The sequence below is a fragment of the Hylaeus volcanicus genome, chromosome 1, assembly GCF_026283585.1.
Source record: "Hylaeus volcanicus isolate JK05 chromosome 1, UHH_iyHylVolc1.0_haploid, whole genome shotgun sequence".
In the NCBI taxonomy this organism is placed as follows: Eukaryota; Metazoa; Arthropoda; class Insecta; order Hymenoptera; family Colletidae; genus Hylaeus; species Hylaeus volcanicus.
The window spans coordinates 30,436,531-30,453,646 of record NC_071976.1 but is presented as its reverse complement, the minus strand read 5'-3'; the positions used below and the strand labels follow the sequence as shown (position 1 = coordinate 30,453,646).

The 17,116-nt window shown below is 46.0% G+C and overlaps 1 protein-coding gene across 3 annotated transcripts in view; it reads left to right on the top strand.

Moving 5' to 3' along the window:
* LOC128879809 (homeobox protein aristaless-like) overlaps positions 1–17,116 on the top strand; it is a 120,551-nt gene that overhangs the window by 78,774 nt on the left and 24,661 nt on the right. The window contains exons 3-5 of one of the 3 annotated variants that reach the window (XM_054129304.1): positions 7,762–7,807; positions 12,060–12,680; positions 13,720–15,107. In XM_054129304.1, coding sequence (XP_053985279.1) covers positions 7,762–7,807; positions 12,060–12,653 — 640 coding nt within the window. In that variant the 3' untranslated portion in view covers positions 12,654–12,680; positions 13,720–15,107. Of the gene's footprint in view, positions 1–7,761; positions 7,808–12,059; positions 15,108–17,116 lie in introns of those variants that run through there. The other 2 variants (XM_054129314.1, XM_054129294.1) reach the window with 2 other exon arrangements.

Sequence of the window (17,116 nt, the reverse complement as noted above, 5' to 3'; positions counted from 1 at the left end):
GTTAGAGTCGAGATGGATCGCATCGCATTATGTACGGATGTGTTACCTCGTAGCTACCAGCTTTTCTATCGGCTTGCTCGTCACAGAACTGGCACGTTCAGTACGCGCCTTCGAGACATATAAAACTACTGACCGGTCTCAAAGGATTACGCGTGTCCTGGCAATTTAAAAACGTTCGAGAATCGTCTTTGATTGATATCCAACACGTGTTCTAAGCCACGCCAACATTGCTCTGAAAACTAATCCGAGGAATGACGAGGTCTCGAGAGGATCTCTCGTTGGTAATGGTGTTATTTAGCGACGAACAAAACATCGGATTCAATTTGCAGTCGTATCTGGAGAAACGGAGTGTGCTGGCGGTTCTGTGGAACGTTTCGTGTCCTGGGCCTGCTAAGTGGACTCGTCAGTGAGGCCTTAGACGCCAGGATGTTTGGTAGTCGGTTGGAGATCGTTTATATATGAATGTTAGGCGAAACCGAGTACTTGTGAGAAACGTGCGAACGCGTGATGTCCCTCTAGTGCCGAGTACAGAACGCGCCACCACACGAAGTAACCGTGTGATATAATCAGGCTGAGGCGTGAATTAGGTACCTTTTTCGCGGTTTATCGTAAAAATATGCTAAGTAACGTATGTGCAATCTTTATCTAACGCTCGATCTATCGAAGAAGCCGTGGTTGCTCATCAAACGGTTTCCAAATGAAGTGCGCCTATTTGAGACGCCTTAATGGAAAGGATGAACAGAACGATCCCGAACAAAGAAAAGACCTGGCAGCCCCGAGGGCGACTGACCAGGATCGCGTGACGCACAATGGAGAGATCTAAGAAACATGTAAAAAGGGGAAGAGTTTTTCCCTTAAAGCTAGAATTTCCGCAAATCAAACGACGTCCAGGGCTGACGACGACGATTCCGAGCGTGTTAAACAATAATAATTAACGTTGCGCCACTAGGGACAATCACGGACTCGGCAGCGCTCGGCGACTGACTGGCCCGACCTCCGAGGTTAATTAGATAATGTAATTGTCCGGCAATTACTCGAATTACCCGCGCGCCAAGCCTCTTGGCCGCACCGCACGGCATCGCACACGCCACTCGCGCTCGTTCTTTCTCCCTCCGACTCTCTCGCTTGGTCTTGATCGCGCACACCACCTGTTATTTTCCTCTTCGTTCAATCGTACGAGGTTTGTGGAAACGCGAAAACCTCAGACGGAGCCGCCGCCGTGTAAAAATAACCACTCGCGCGAACGCGTTGCAAATTAATCTCTGCACGACTCTTTCAACGCTTGGCGATTGATGCGACGCGCAGGGGAGCGGTCGATTTCGGAGTTGGGCAAAATGAAGTTATAAAATTGATAAAAATTGAGGAAGAGATGTTTGTTAACGTCGCGTAGATAAGTTCTTTCAAGGAAATCAAATTTGAGGACATTGTCCTTTTTAGTGCGAGATATTATAATCTGTAAATATGAATAAAAATAGAAGAGGGGACAGATGATCGAGGCGAATAAAAAAGCAACGAAAATTCGTTGGTGTAAAAAAAACAAAAAAATTGCAAAACAGGAAGGAAGAGCAAATCAACTAAACAGAAGGGCATTCCAATCTATCTATTCAAAGTGATGCTTCACTTAGAAACCAGTTATCCCGTCGACGTGAAATTTGAGGCGCGCCTCCATCATCCGAACGTGCAATTATTCGAGAACTCCGTTATCGGGAACGTTCCATTATCGTCGCGGTGTAGCCCTCTTCTTATCGAACCAGTCTCCCACAACGGTACAAATTAATTATCGCAGAAATACGGCATGAATGGTAATATCATTAAAGCGATGTAATTACGATTCGGATTTTGAAGAATACTCGATCGCGTACAGCCGTCTGTTATTTTCCTATCCGACGAAGCGAACGCGCGGCGTGCAAAAATAACGATCGAGCGAACGCGTTGCAAATTAGTCGGTGTGCGTATCGGCTCGTTCGACGAGAGAAACAACCGTCTCGTTCCTGGCTTCGAGCAGGATTTTTGCATAGCTTCGCGTAATTTATTTCTACCAGCGATGTTTATTCATTATTCGCTCCAGATAACAGATGAACTTAACGAGGCGAGACGAGTAACGTAACGAGAATGAACAAACGACACGGGGAACAAATTAACGCGTACAGAGCGAAAGAAGAAAAAAAAAAACACGACAACATTGTTGCAGAACCTTAATAGGCGGAGATAACGCCGATCGAATAAACCTTGGAAGAGGAGAGGTTGTATGGAGAGGTTTTTCTTGAAATATTAGATGATCGATAAAGTGGTCAGATTATTCGATTTAATAATTACTCCGATAAGCTCCTGTTCGGATAAGGCGATAATATTCTATAATTAAAAATCTGTTATCCGACGAGTTATCTTGTATCTTTCACTGGACATTCGAGATTTTACATCGGATAAGAACTTTGCCTGTCGAGTGAACAATCTATGTCAACATCTCCTCAAAGCGTCGTCAAATGTTTTTCAAAATCGAATGGCGCCAATGCTCCGCATACCATCGTGACTCGTTACACGAAATTTCATAAATACATAATAAGCCACTTGCGAGATATGAAGCAAAACAGAGGCCAGTATGTGCGCGTACACGCGTCCATACGTACAGAATATTTTCTAAATGCGGATGACGTCAACGGCCCATAGATAAGTCACCGTTCACAATTTTCTGATAAACCAGTCTTGATAGACAAAGCAGCACGAAAATCAACACGGATACGTACTGAATTTCTGAGCCCAAAGAATATCGCGAGAATAAAGGCTCCGTATTGTAATTTTTCCCACAAAATTCTCCCGATATAAAAATAAAAAACAAATCGGAATCCACGTTGGGGAGAATGGGAGCACGCCCCCAATCCACGGAACAGTTGTCGTCGCGGGTAATTGAAAAGTAGAATAAAAATAGGAGCAGATAGAGTGGGCAGCAAGGCGAGAAAGATTGCAAAGAAGCTCGAGTTTAATCCACTTAGCGGTCGCTTTGATTCAAAGCGCGGGTCTCGGCGTGCTCTATCACGACGCGATTACGAAACTGCGGTTCCGTTCTCGCATTGGTTCCGAAGCATGATTGCGAGCGTGGCTGTTGCGGCAACAACGTCATATCGTAGGAAACGCGAGCGTTTTACTTCCTCTCTTGCATGTCCACGGTTCGCACGATCGCGAACACCATTAACGCGTGTCTCAACCTCGACGGGAGGAAACGAGCGTTTTCGCGATACAAATACACCTGACGTCATCGACCAGACACAGAAGTGGGAAGACGTTTATTCGAATAATGTCAGCTTCTCCCAAAAGTTCCTTTCGTTTCGTTAATAAGTAATAAATGCACGATATTTTATGTTTTATGTTACGTTATTGAATTGTGCACGATTCGTTTTGCTCCATTACTGGTACAACGTAAACATCTAAGAAATTAGAATCCAGCGTAATTACGTGTTGGAAAAATATTTTTCGAAACGGTTTTTAAAATGTATTGGAAGTAGTAGTAATTTAAAATTACTTTTTTATTCCATCAAAATATTCCTGTTAATCAGGCATATTACTAATTTGTAATATATAATGAATTTAGATTGTCTATATATGTAAACACTGTCACAGAAAACGATTTATTCGCGTGGATGGTTGGTAATAATTATTTCAGTCAAAGATCTGTGGCGCGGGAGCTCGATAAATATCACGCAGAGGGGATGAGTTTAAAATTTCTGGAACGCGGTTTGGTTTTTATGTGCAAAGTGCAGAACTTGTCGAATTTTTTAAATATTTCGTTCCACCCGAGTCTCTCGAACATAAGAAAATTGTTCCAGTGAACTGCTCCAAAACTAGCGAAACTTCTTGTCTCGTAGCGCTATCAGGATCTTGAAATTTTGTTACAGCGTTCGAATAATCTGTCTGTTAATCATTTTGTACGATGATGAATAATTGCTTGGCACAAGAGCATCGGGGCCTGAGTCTGCGTGGCCTCTCCTACAAAGAGCAGTTGAAAACGCGAAAAGGTTAAAGTTCGTAATCCAGTAAGATCGATTAGCAGCGGGAATGACGAGAGACGAACTAAATAAGAAGGAAAGGGTAAGCCGTGTCTAATCAGACGTCGACTCCCGGTTGCTCCATCGCGTTAATGGTCGCGCTGCATTGTCTGTAAATGAGCTTCCAGCTTCGAAGTAGCCTCGCTCGCCAGACCAGAGTTTCTGCGACTTTTTCTCGTCTTTGAAAATTCAAACTTGCCCGAAAGGTCACCATTTTCACACAGTTGCTAATATTCAGGAGGCCGTGACCCATCGAGCGTCGGAAACTACGCGTGTTTCAGGAGCACAACCCCGAGGAGGACCTGTCTGGGATCGATCTCTGCTAAATATACACTGCGCCAAGAGCGAAAGAAGTTACGATTCCTTATTAACGAGAATTTCGCTCGTCTCTGTGGACAGAGGAGTGACGCGATTCGCGAAACGAGTTGCACAAGGCTTCTGGCAAGGAGCCTCGCGCAGCCCGTTATGTCGAACGCGCGACTAATCTCTCCGTACGTGTATCGCAGAGTACTCCGCAACTAGCACACATTTCCCATGGCAAGGACACATCGAAGAAGGGGGAGATACGTAATAACAACGATACGCGGGAATCCAGGGTAACCGAGCGGAGTCGAGCCGAGTCGCAGTGAACGGCGGGTGTAATTAGGGACGCCCCGTCTAACCGCGAAATTTCGTGATCTTATTAAATCCAGAAGGACGCTCGCGAGCAACGCCGGAGAAAAAGGGAAAGGCTAAATTATTATTACTACTCAGGCCAAGGTGCTCCCCGTTCGGGCTGCCCGAGCGGTCTTCAGCGTCGCGTTAAGGCTACCCCGGTTACACGTGAGAAATCGATCGTAGATTAAAAAGCAACGAGGACATAAAATCTTTACGAGCAGTTTTATGCACGCTTTCCTTTCGGCCACCCTTCTCCGACCGATAAATAAGGTTTATTAAAGAAACATGTCACGCGCAATAAATACGCGATAGGATCGCGTCCTGGCGCCATCTTGGATTTCTAAGGGAGGCAGGCACGAACAACCCTCGAATTTTAGGCGTTTAACCAGTAGTCAGCCGTGTTCGACGAGTACACAGTGTTTCGTCTCGTGACGAGTAAAAAGTAGCGACCATTGTCTATTTAAACTGGAATTTCAGTGAAAACTAAAACATATTCTGAAATTTCAAGATTATGATAAGATGATTAACCTTTTCGCCGCGCAACTTACGTGTCGCAAACTGACTGGTTGAATTCGGAAAGATGGAAGAATTTTTCATTCGCGAAACGCTGTAAACAGCGGCCCATCAAAATTTAAAAATCCCGAAAATCAGCCGAACTTTCGGGGCTTCCCAAGCTCGAAAGGAATCGAGCGTGTGCGTTATCCGCGGAAAGGTGGAAAAGGAGACGATAAAAGGGACGAATGGTAGTAATGAATCCACAGCGCGGCGCAAATCGACGCAGTCAATTTTCGAGTTCGAGGGTCCCTGTAATTTCGAGCGGGGCAGTGAAACGTTGGCTCCCGGTGCTCGAATGCGCCTAAGCACGAGATTGAAACGGCGGTGATCGAACCGAGCAAGCGGCTTCTGTGCGCCGCGATATAATCATCGAGATTTCCCTGCGATTTCGTGGAACATCTGAGCAATTTGCGTGCGAGATGAGAAACCCCGCGGGCCCTCCACCGAGAGACACACGCGGCGATGTTTCAGCGATTTCGTCGGACACCGACGTCGTAATCATCGGTCAATCCTTTTCGGCGCCGCAGAAAGCCCAGAAATCGAGAAACGAGAGGGGCTTCCGGTGTTCGTTTTGCCTGAAAGTAGAGTGAAAGTTGCCTAACGCTCGCCGATCCTCTAAACCTCTTCAATCTCTGCCGCTATTCGATGTAAACACCATCTGGAAATCACTGCGCGAAATAACCGCGAGGTTGGAGCTAAGCTACGCGATACTCGAATAAAAATTTGTTGCTTCTTAGCTATTTGACTCGAAAGAATTTATTGATTGATACCAAAAAAAGAAATATACATAAAAATATAAAATATAAGTATGTAAATATAAATAAGTATGTATAAAAAGTAAATTAAACTTTTATCCAAATGAATAAATCGTAAGTGTAGCGTGCATTGACCCTTTAAAAGATCAGGTGTGGTTTGTATGCTACGGTGAATTTGATAAATATTCCAGAATTTATCGCGTTCACCAACTTTATTGGGGATTATGCATAATCCCTAGTTTATCGCACTCGCCGAACATACATATATAATCCAAGTAAAAACAAGAGAAGTCTTGTCCTAACTGCGGTATTAATTTGGTCTTCAATTCTTAATCGTATTTACACAACTCGTAAAAATGTAGCAATTCGCGTTGATATCTTTCGAATTGATGCTTTATTAAAGTTGCTATTCCTATCGCGCCAACGTTATAGTAAAATGACTCGGAAGAAATATCGGACCAAGTAAATGTTACGGATGCAAATGAACGTCGTCTTCGCGCACTATAAATTTCACGAGATATTTCGCAAGATGTCATCGTTTCTCGTAACGCGAACGTCTACTTTTTCACCCATAAAGATCCAGTGCAAAAAGCATGCATATTAAATAAACATCAATACGTGCGGCGTCTACTAATTATTGACACGCGTTGGATTTCTTTTTCTCTTGCTGACACGGTATGTTAACATTTACGTAAATAATAATCACGACGATTATTATATGTTGTAGTTATCCCGGTTCTTGTTAACATCAGCGTAAACAGAATATTTCAATTAGTATTTCTATATAGAGAATATTCATAATACGTCCTAGTAAAATAACTTTGCTTCTCGGTTATATTTTCGTTGTCGTTCGTTTTAGTAGCGTTTTACTCCTGGCAAAAGGATGCAATAACGCTCGATTTAATACCGAACGTGTCGAAGATTAAATTACAATTTCTAAATCGATTCGCGTTACGTTTAATGTCGACACGTTTTATGCAACTGATAGAATAGCAAGCATGTGTCGAGTCTGAATAAATAAACGCGAGCAAGGTCTTTCTTCCACCAAAGAAAAACGTGTAAAAAATTCAATAACCACGGTGCTTTATTCGAAATCGAACGAAGACGAAAAGTCCGTTCGGTACTGGAGAGCCAATGTTAGCTAATCCCAAAGCGGAAGCGTCGACGACGTCGTTACGCAAGACGTCGGCGATTTTAAGATTGCGACTGTCAATCGTTCAATTTGTTGTAAATAATCGCGGTATCCTCGAGGCATGTAGTTACACGCGTGAATAAATTTTATTAGACGCGTAAGCGCGCAGAGATTATCTATGTATTCGCGCAAGAACGAGCAGCCATGAGAGTGATCACACTCTGTTGCGCTGGCTTCGATCGATCGCCGATTGAATTGAAAATCATGCATAATACCAGGAGACATAATGCAATTAAGTGATATATTACGAACGCTCGATCGGCTAATCCGTGCGACAGCCGCAAACCTAATTACCTTAACGAATGCACGATCATATTTCTGTCGCGCAGATATCGCCGGTTTGTTTTTCTCTCCCCTCGTCCGACTATATCGCGCTATTTTTTTGCCACGATCAAGATTAACGCGTTGAATAAAACATTCGATACGACGTCTGTTTCGAATGGAAATCTAGTTAATTTCTTGCGGAGAAAATAGAAGGCCAAACGCACCGACAGCCCCGAGCACGACTACTTATCGCGATTATTAATTAATCGATTCGCTGATCGCTCGATTTTGTTTCCAGGGAGGAGCTCGCCATGAAGATCGGTCTCACGGAAGCGCGAATACAGGTGAGTACAGCGGCGACGGTTGTTTTGTCGATAATTAGATTAGCGGGTTGGTTAGCGTTGCGAGCAAGTGCTTAACTTTGTCAAGCCGTTAAGCTACGATTTAAGCTCCAACAGCCTGGATACCAAAACGTGACGTTTACATTTGACCCGAACAATACAGCGCGGGCCAGGCTCGTGATAATTAGTTTTGGCCCGAATATCCGACCACGAGTCTCGCACGTGGTTGTAGTTCAAGGGGCTAAGAGTCGAACGATTTAATTCTGTTTACAAGCTTTGCGCTTTACCAGTTTCTTGCCCGAGTGACGCAAGAAGCCTTTAACGATAAATAATTAGAGCAAGAATGTAATGCAAATGAACACAAAATTAGAAAAGATTTATGAGATATCGGTACATTGGAGGAACAGGTTTTCACATGTAACTTTCCACTCGATTGTCACGAGCTGAAATCTTTAATCGGATTAGACATCTGCTCGCAATGCTGATTATTCCATTACCGCGAACGAGTCGAGATATAATTTCGATCTATTCCAAAAGCACGATAAAAAAGAAACGAGCTCGAACGGCACAGAGGTGGGCTTGGAGCGAATTTTCAGAGTCACGTGACGATTCCCCGAGCGGGCAAGTGTCCACGCGAGTTAGTTGCACGAACAGCCGGCCAATTTGCTCAATTAGTTTAATTTATTCGCGGTATTTACCCGCTCGTAAGCTTTGGCCGCTCGTTCTCCTCTTACTTCGGCGACCTTCCCTTTTCTCGACGCGTGTCTTTCTCGCCCGGCCAATGGCGCGTTTTCATTATACTTGCAAATTCGTCACCATCCGTCGCAAATCGACGATTTATCCGGATTTCGGAGTTATTGTACGAGCACACGCCATGAGAACCACTGTTTAAGTGAATGACACGGGTACCCCGGGCTCACAGTCGCGTTAATCATTTTCAGGAATCCCTGAACACGATCCGCGCGGACCACGACGATATCCACGCGAGTTCGCTAAAAATATATATTCCCTTTCGGCCACGAGACGTGTAAATTGTCCCGTGGCCGTAATACAGCGAAATAAACGCGCGTTTATTCAACGAAACGCCTCGAGGGATCGCCCCGTCGGGGACGATTCGGTTCCTTCACGGAAATTCAAGAATTTTTTTTCAAGGCTTGAATACAAAGGAATCCGAAGCAATACGGAATATTACTTGGCTGTGATAACTACTGGGATTCAATGTCGTCTTAGAACTCTATCTTTGAGGTACCAGTATCTTGAGGTACCAGTACGTAGCGAGTCGATAGACAGCGAAACGCCGTTGGGCTCAGATGTACGTACCCCAACGTCGAGGAATACTCCCTCCAGGGGATATTAATTTCTGATCTACCGTAAAGCACGATTATTTAAGGAAGAGTATTCCGTTCGAGGAAGCGCGGCCGAAGAAGGAGCATCGATGAAAGGGGGAGAGACAGAGATGAGGCAACCGGCGTCCGCGTAATTAATGCGGCACGATTAAGCACGAAACGACTAGGTTCCGGCGGCGGCGGATCGTGGTTGCGTTTTGTTTTAAAAGCAGCAAGTCGGATGTTTAGCTCCCTGCTGGGGGCAATCCTGCTCGCCGTGGGGGGTCCTGGCACCCGACCCCCCACACCCCGTCACCTTTACCTCCCCGTACGCCTAGCAACGACTTTGCATGGTCCCGCGTGTCTGGACCCATCCGAGGAACACACACGTTTCGCTAGTCTTCCTATCTGATCCTTTTGTGCGGTGTCCCTGCCGAGGTCGCCGCAAAAAGCGACGTAATTACGCAATCGAACGATTAGGAACGCGGGAGAAAATGTATCGCGAGTGTAGTTCGTTGGTCAGGAGTTGACGAAGCAGTTCGATTCGCTGTCGCGTAACGGCGATAAAAATAAAACTGACTGAATAAAACTACTCTCGTACACGTCGAACACGTATTTTCCCTGTAATTAATTATCAAAGATTAACGTGCGTTTCCAAGACGGAGTCTCCTTAAGAAGATGGCTCTCCAAGACCCAAGACATTCAAGAAATAGAAGCACAGAAATGTGTAGGAGGCATCGGGAACCTCGTCAGCGACAGACTACCCTAGGATCGACGATCCAGCGAGTCACGAAATGCGTTTATCGCGTCGACCGGATCGATCGTCGATGCGCAGAGTCATCTCAAAACATGTCTACATCTCCCCGCGGTACTTTTGACCTTTCCGAAGAGCAGGAACACGACACGAAGCTCTAGTTTAACGAAGAATCTCAGTTACCAATGGATTATGTATCTTGGATGGATTTTGTTTCGTCCTTTATAAAAGAATTATTTCTCAATGACACTGGTGCATGATTTGCAGGTAACAAGTTCTCTTGAAGAAACAAATGTCAGGTTGATGATATTTGTTTATCAAGAATGTATAGTTCTATATCGACGAGGAAGAAAGTAGAAAAACGACGAAGTAAAAATAACACGAACAATAAAAGCCATCCCACGATGGAGACACAAGCTTTTCGTCCAATTTCTCTAACCTTTAATAACGCGTTTCCGCGCATACAGGCCCCTACGATTCAATCCCAACCCCTTTCAAAGAAATTGCTCCTCCTGGCCCTCGCGAGTAAGCAAACAATCCTCGTGGGTAACTGGAAACCCGCTCGAGAAAAGAAAGCAACGAGCTCCTCCTTCGTTACAAATTGCTTCTCGAAAAGTTCCATTGGAAGTTTCGCTTGTTCGCGGTTACGGAAGAACGCGTACGAGGTGTTGTTCCCGACTCCATCGTCGTGGACAACGAGGACTCGACGGTTGCCGAGCGTGTCCGTGTCGTCATTGCGCCCTGTCACGAGAACACGACGACCGAAATTCGTCGGAGTGGAACCATTTGTCTCGATTCCGCGGAACGTTCGCGACGTAAACGTCGCAATCGAAGATTCGTGCAGGGAGCACAACACGAGAATCGACCCAACAGCACCGGAATTAAACTCCGTTAAAGAAACGAAGGAGAAAAAGATACCGGGTGGAGGGGGGGGGGGGAGAGAAGGACGAAATAAGGACAACAGGATGGCGGCCAGGCTGACGAGGGGGAAAGGGGAGCTTCCGTTGAACTGATTAGAGCTCGAGTCTTCGGAGAACCTCCGCGATGGAATGCGCTGGAACGGTCGACGCATCACGAAAGACGATCGTTTCGTTTCTCGATCGCCGGATCGATGTCGTTCGACTGCGAAAAGTCTCGCGTCGACGCAACCGGATCGGTTTTTCTTTATTCCCGCGAGTAGAGGAAGATTCCTCCTGTTTTCGGGAGGCAAAAGTGGGCCAAAGAGAACGCCCCGGCTAACGGTTTTACGATGGCCAATATTTCGTTAATTCTCGTGGAGAAACGCGAATGGGGCCCAGGTAGACGGACGAAGGGCGAAAGATGGCGAAAACGAAAGAGAAAGGAAACGAGAGACCGGCGAGGATCGGCTGCCTCGCAGCGATATCTTCGGTTTCCTTCCAGCAGCGGCGGGAATAATGATACACCGCGAGTTTCCTGAAAAAGGGAGAACGCGTCACTTTTAACCAGAATTCGCACTTCCATCGGCTTGCCCCAACGACTTCCAGCGAACGAAACACTATTTGCTTTCTGACCCGGAATCGGATGAACAGGTTTCTTGAAACCTATTGCAAAAGGACTTGGAAATCGATTCTCGAATCGCTCCTCGTTTCTTCGACTTTACCTTCCTCGAATGCGCCGATTGAAGCAACGAGGCCGCATTCCGAAAATAGACATAGGGGTGGATTGCTTCCGAGTAGCGTTACCGAGCACAAAGATGGCGGAGGGAGCTCGTGTCGCTATTTCTCATCCCCCGTATACGGTGGTTCTCGATAAGCGTAAGTTATGCGAGGGGAAATGGAAATTAAATTAGAGGAAGTTTGCTAGGATAGAATAGATGCGACAATGAAGCCCTAGAATACGATTACTTGATATTTGAGGATAACGTTTCTCTCGTTCCCACTCTTGAATATTTTTCAATGAATTAAACGATACGAATATCGTCGGTTATCTTCGTGTATCGTATGGTTTTGCCCAACTCTGACGAGAACACTAGGCTAAGTCACTAGGTGTTTCTCACTAGATTCTATAAACCTATTTATTTGATTTGTTGCTTAACTAAACTCTCATCTCCGGTGAACTTAAAATCGCTAACCTGACGTAACAATAAAGCTCTGGCTCGCGTAAGAGTAAGGTCGGCGAATCGGGGCGAAAGGTTAAAATTGATGTTTGGTTGCAGGTCTGGTTTCAGAATCGACGGGCAAAGTGGCGGAAACAGGAGAAGGTCGGGCCCCAGGCGCATCCGTACAATCCGTACTTGGGATCAGGTGCACCGCCACCATCGGCGGTCGTGGCGCCGACCTTGCCGAACCCTTTCGCCCACCTGGGCACGTTTGCCCTGCGGAAACCCTTCGACGCGTTTCGTTACCCACCTCTGGGTCACGGACCGGTCCTTCCTGGTAGTTACACCGGTCATCCCTATCATCGGGCACCGCCACCTTTGCTACCGCCCGGAATGCCTCTGCCTTACACGTCGGCGGCGTCCTTCCAGAGCCTTCTGGCCAACATATCGGCGGCCCAGAGGCCGAAATTGGTGCGAGGCTCGCCCCCGCCGCCGCCACCGCCACCTCCGGCACCGGCGATCAGTCTGCCGCATCCTCCGGTCCCTCAGCCACCTCCGACGGCCAGCTCGCCGCAAGGTTCACCCACGGGTAGCGTCGGGCTGCCGGACATCGACAGACGGACCAACAGCATCGCCTCCCTCAGACTGAAGGCCAGGGAGTACGAGCTTCACCTGGAGATGTTACGCAAGAACGGCGACCTGATCAGCTGAAGAGGTCCCCAGCCTAAAGGAACCTAGGTACGACCATCGCTCCTCGTGATTCTACCATCGGTGCCTACGCCTCGACGCCGCTACGGTAGATCCCACCGCGAAGCGTCGATCCATCGTGATCTCTTGCCGAATATCGAATATCGCCGTTCCCCTTCCCCCTCTCGATCGAGTGAACTCAACCTGCCTCGACGAGAGTGTCGAGCACTCGTATCGCGGCGAGACACGAGCCAAAGAACTCACCCCGAAATGGTCGGACGCTTCGTACTTATTTTTTAGTAGCGTGTACGCGAAGAAAGGTCGAACGTTATCCTCCTGTGATCACCCGTGCCTTTGTTACGCAATCTAACCTTAGGAACGTTTGTATAGTTTCGAATCGCATGCGGGCGCCCCCCTCACCGAATGAATCGGAGACGATAATCGTGAACCGCAATGTGTTCTCGGGGCACGTCCTATCGTCGTTCGTTCGCCGCCTGTCATGGCATTCGGTAACTTTCTCGATTGATTAAGGACGACTGGCTTCGCGGAAACGATTCCTTCGCGAGAGACCTCGAGCTCCGGCGGAAATACGACGATTCAGGCGTTCGCATCTGCGTCGACAACGAGGACGACCGTTTCGGAAGACTCGATGCGAATCAGTTTCTGGACGGTCGTTGGCGTTGTCGTTGCTCTTTCGCGCGGATCGCGAACCAACGAATCGTCCGATTCCCGTTCGTTGACCCTTTCATTACCACGTTAACGAAAACCGAAACCGGAGAAACATCGAACACAATTTTAGGACTTATTTCGTATTATTTTAATTGCAAGTAATTTTGTGATAATCGGCGTCGCAACGCTCTATATATAAACAGTATTTCAAGGATGTCATAATTTCCCTAACTTATATTTGCAAGCGACACTCGAACGTCGTACCGTAACGACGTATCTAAACAACTGTTAACGATTCACATCCACTTTGTCGCCAGGTTTTAAAGAAATGTATTTTAAATGACCGTAGTAAAATTCTATTTTATGCAAAAATACGGGCGCTATCTGTACGGAACTAATAGGTATTGATACATATTCACAGGTTCGAAGATATAGGTGGCATTCGATTGGATGATTTTAAATACGTAACCGCGTGGCTGCAGTGAGAATGAAAGGGTTGAGAGAAGAACGATATACCTGTCCATGTACAAACGAGTTTCTTCAACCTTCTCGCTGAACGTCACATTGCCGACTACGCACGTTCGAACGGTAGCGGGAAAAGAGAGAGAAAGAGGAGGAAAGTGAAACTGGACGTTTATCGCGTCTAATACTGTATATAATTTACAGTATCGGCTAGGCGACGCGTTCAGCGTTTGGATGAAATTCTCGAGAAACGTCTTTGAAACTTTGCATCTCGAGATCCGCGTGGATTCGCAATCAGTCCACCGCGAGGCATACATTTTGCGAAATTTAGGCACTTATTATGTCGCGCGATTCGCACGGCTGGAAATTCTGAATCGTCACGGCATTTCGAGTTCGCAATTGTCCATGGATACGTCCGTCGATTTCAAAGATGATTCGCGAACGCAACCGTTCGTTTCGCGCCGATCGTTGAATCGAAAACGTCGTATTTGCGATTCCAAAAGTAACATTTAAGTAAACGTCATCGAAAGATGTCCGTCCAGATAAAATTCTCGACGTCGCGACGAGAAACGCTGTAAGACGTTTTGTTTGTTTGTTTTTTTTTTAACTAACTCTGTTGCGAACACTTTTTAACCAAAAATCGAGTCGTACAACGCGGAAGGTCTCGCCGGCTGTTTATGAATTGAGAATCGAAGGAATGTCATCGTCGCGACAGGGAGCGTTTGGTAGATGGCTGATCGAAGGCAGCCCGTAATTTGTTTACTTTTACAACAAACCGTCGCACATTCTCTTAGATAAGGTAAACGTACTATTTATATACGCGTTCTTTAATCAGAATATTCAACGATATTGCGATAAGTTTTACGACTGTATAAGCATTTTTTAGCGTGTAAGTTGCCTTGTAAATAATTAAAACGACGTGTGCGAAAACTTTGCGAAGAGACCTCGCGGTTCGTTCGTCCCCTGGGAACGAAGAAGATAATAACGAGGTTTCGAAATTCGATTACTCTCTCGCATGATCCCCGGCGTTCGATGCGAAAACAGAATTTACGCGCAAAATAGCGAATCGTGGATCGCGCCGGCGACACGATTATGGAAACCCACCGTTTCCCAGAACGTTGACGTTGATGGGCCGATCGAGAGCATAATTACGTATCATCGTTGTAATCGGGGATCTCGAACGAAACGGAGGGAATGGCAACGTCGTCGAACGATTATCTCGTTTCATTTTTCACGAGTAAAACGAACATTGGTGTCCATTGTACGTAATCTTATTAACCCTTTTACCTTCGTTTTCTTCTACGACGAATAAATGACTACGAAAAGAGATAAAAAGGGAAATGAGAAAAAAGATATACGTCGAGCGTTCTTTACTTCAAGCCCTGCCCTCGTTGTGTTTATTTTTATGATAGTTAACGAGCTACTTTTATTTTCGCCCATATATTGCACTTTTCGTGTACATTTTCTTACAAGCATTGTCCCACCGTTCGCTCCTCTAGCTCTACCCTCTAAAACCCTTCTTTAAGTGATCGTCTCTTCTATATTAACCTTCTTAAGTGCCTCTTTTCTTCTATATTAACACCCTAGTTGCTCGAAAAATGTGTCTACGAAAATAACTCCTCGAGTCTTATTACGTCTGACAAGTATTCCGATAGAAATTCAACTTTGATTCATATACCAAAATAATACTCGGCCCCAAGGGCCCAGCGTTTTGAAATTGATCTTACGCGAAACGTTTCAGAAGAGGAAAGGGCGTCCGGAGGTAATAAGCTCGGATCCGCTTCTGTCGATTACCCGACAATTAGGAACGAGTTACACCGGCAAAAGTATTAATTTACGGGAGCTCGTCAGCTTCCTGAACGAAAAGGCGCCATTACCATCGAACACGCATTACGGCTCACGGGCGGAGGAGTATCCAAAGAACCTGCGAGACTGGGAGAGTCCAGCGAGGCTGACTTATGACAAGTAATTCGCAGCTGGGCACGCCCGTCGTCGAGTTATTTAAATATTTTACAGTTTAATGGAGTCCCGGGCCATTAATGCGCGTCAGCTAATTAGCGGCGTCGTGAAGGCACGGGCTTCCCTTCGGAGTGCTAACGATCTCGAGGCTGATAAATCGAACGGTTGCCAGCCAAATGATCCGCCGATCAAAACTGACGCAGGCTTAACTGCGTTGCTGCAACGATCGGCGCGGCCACTGAACGAAACTTGGGCGCAAGAAGAGGGTCAGGCAATATCGCGCTCACGGTGCTCGAGCGAAACCCGATTCAGGCTAAACGCGTAATACACGCGCTATAATGACACCTTCCGCTACGTAATATTAGGTCGACGTTCAGATCTAATTTTCTGAAAATATTATCTGCCGACGTACCGCCCGTAACCGCTTATTTCTCGCGCGGGCAATCGTTCTTTCGACTTTAAGTCGACACAGTTGCGCGGGCCGCGTTTGAAATATTATTTTCGAGCGTGTTACTTTATGATTATTTCGTTATGAAACGCGATCGCGGTGTCGCGGTTCGATAGACAGACTTAAGAGTTTCTTTCCTTTTTAATTGATTTAGTTATAGGCGCCTGTTGGCTTCTGGAGACATTGGCCGTTACGTTTAGGCCGTACATTCCGACACGATGAAATAAAAAGCCTAGCTCAAACTTAAACCCGATCGAGGGGCGTCACTCGTGTGGAAATCAAGTACCAGTATCTTTCTAGATAAAAACTCGAAAGCAGGTATTCTTATTCTTAATACGTTGCTGACCGGTGAACTCGTGTTTGCAATTATCTATTTCAATTTATAAAACTCAGGTCGGTATAGAATATTGCGAAAGCTTTGCTCATCGTGTTACGTACGTAAAATATTTCCCTTCGATTCGTTATGTTGGTAAAATATAAATAAAGTTTATTGGAGTTTATTTAGATTGTTTTAACCCTTCGCAATCGGGGCCTTTCTATTGCCACGAAGCTTAATCAGGTCACCTTCACCTCGCCGACAATCATTTTATTGACACTTTCAATTCCAAAGAAATTAAACCTAATCGACCCCGAAGAAAAATGCTTCGAGACCAACTCGTTTTCAATAACCTGGAATATATTTCTTGTTCTCCCCTCGAAATAGAATTTGTCCGTTTCGTTACCGATAAAGTTCTTTTTAATCGCGAGTATCCGCCGCGAGACGATTAGGTTACCGGTACGGTGCGAGCGATAATTCGAAACTGGACGATGATCGATAAAAACGCTCGCGAGAGAGCGGTCGATAACGATAAGAGAGAGAGACGAGAACGAGAAGAGGCGTGTCCAGGGGGTGATCGATCCTCGATCGTTCGGGCCGCGTGGTCCTCCGGTTCGGCCGCGATCGAGATGC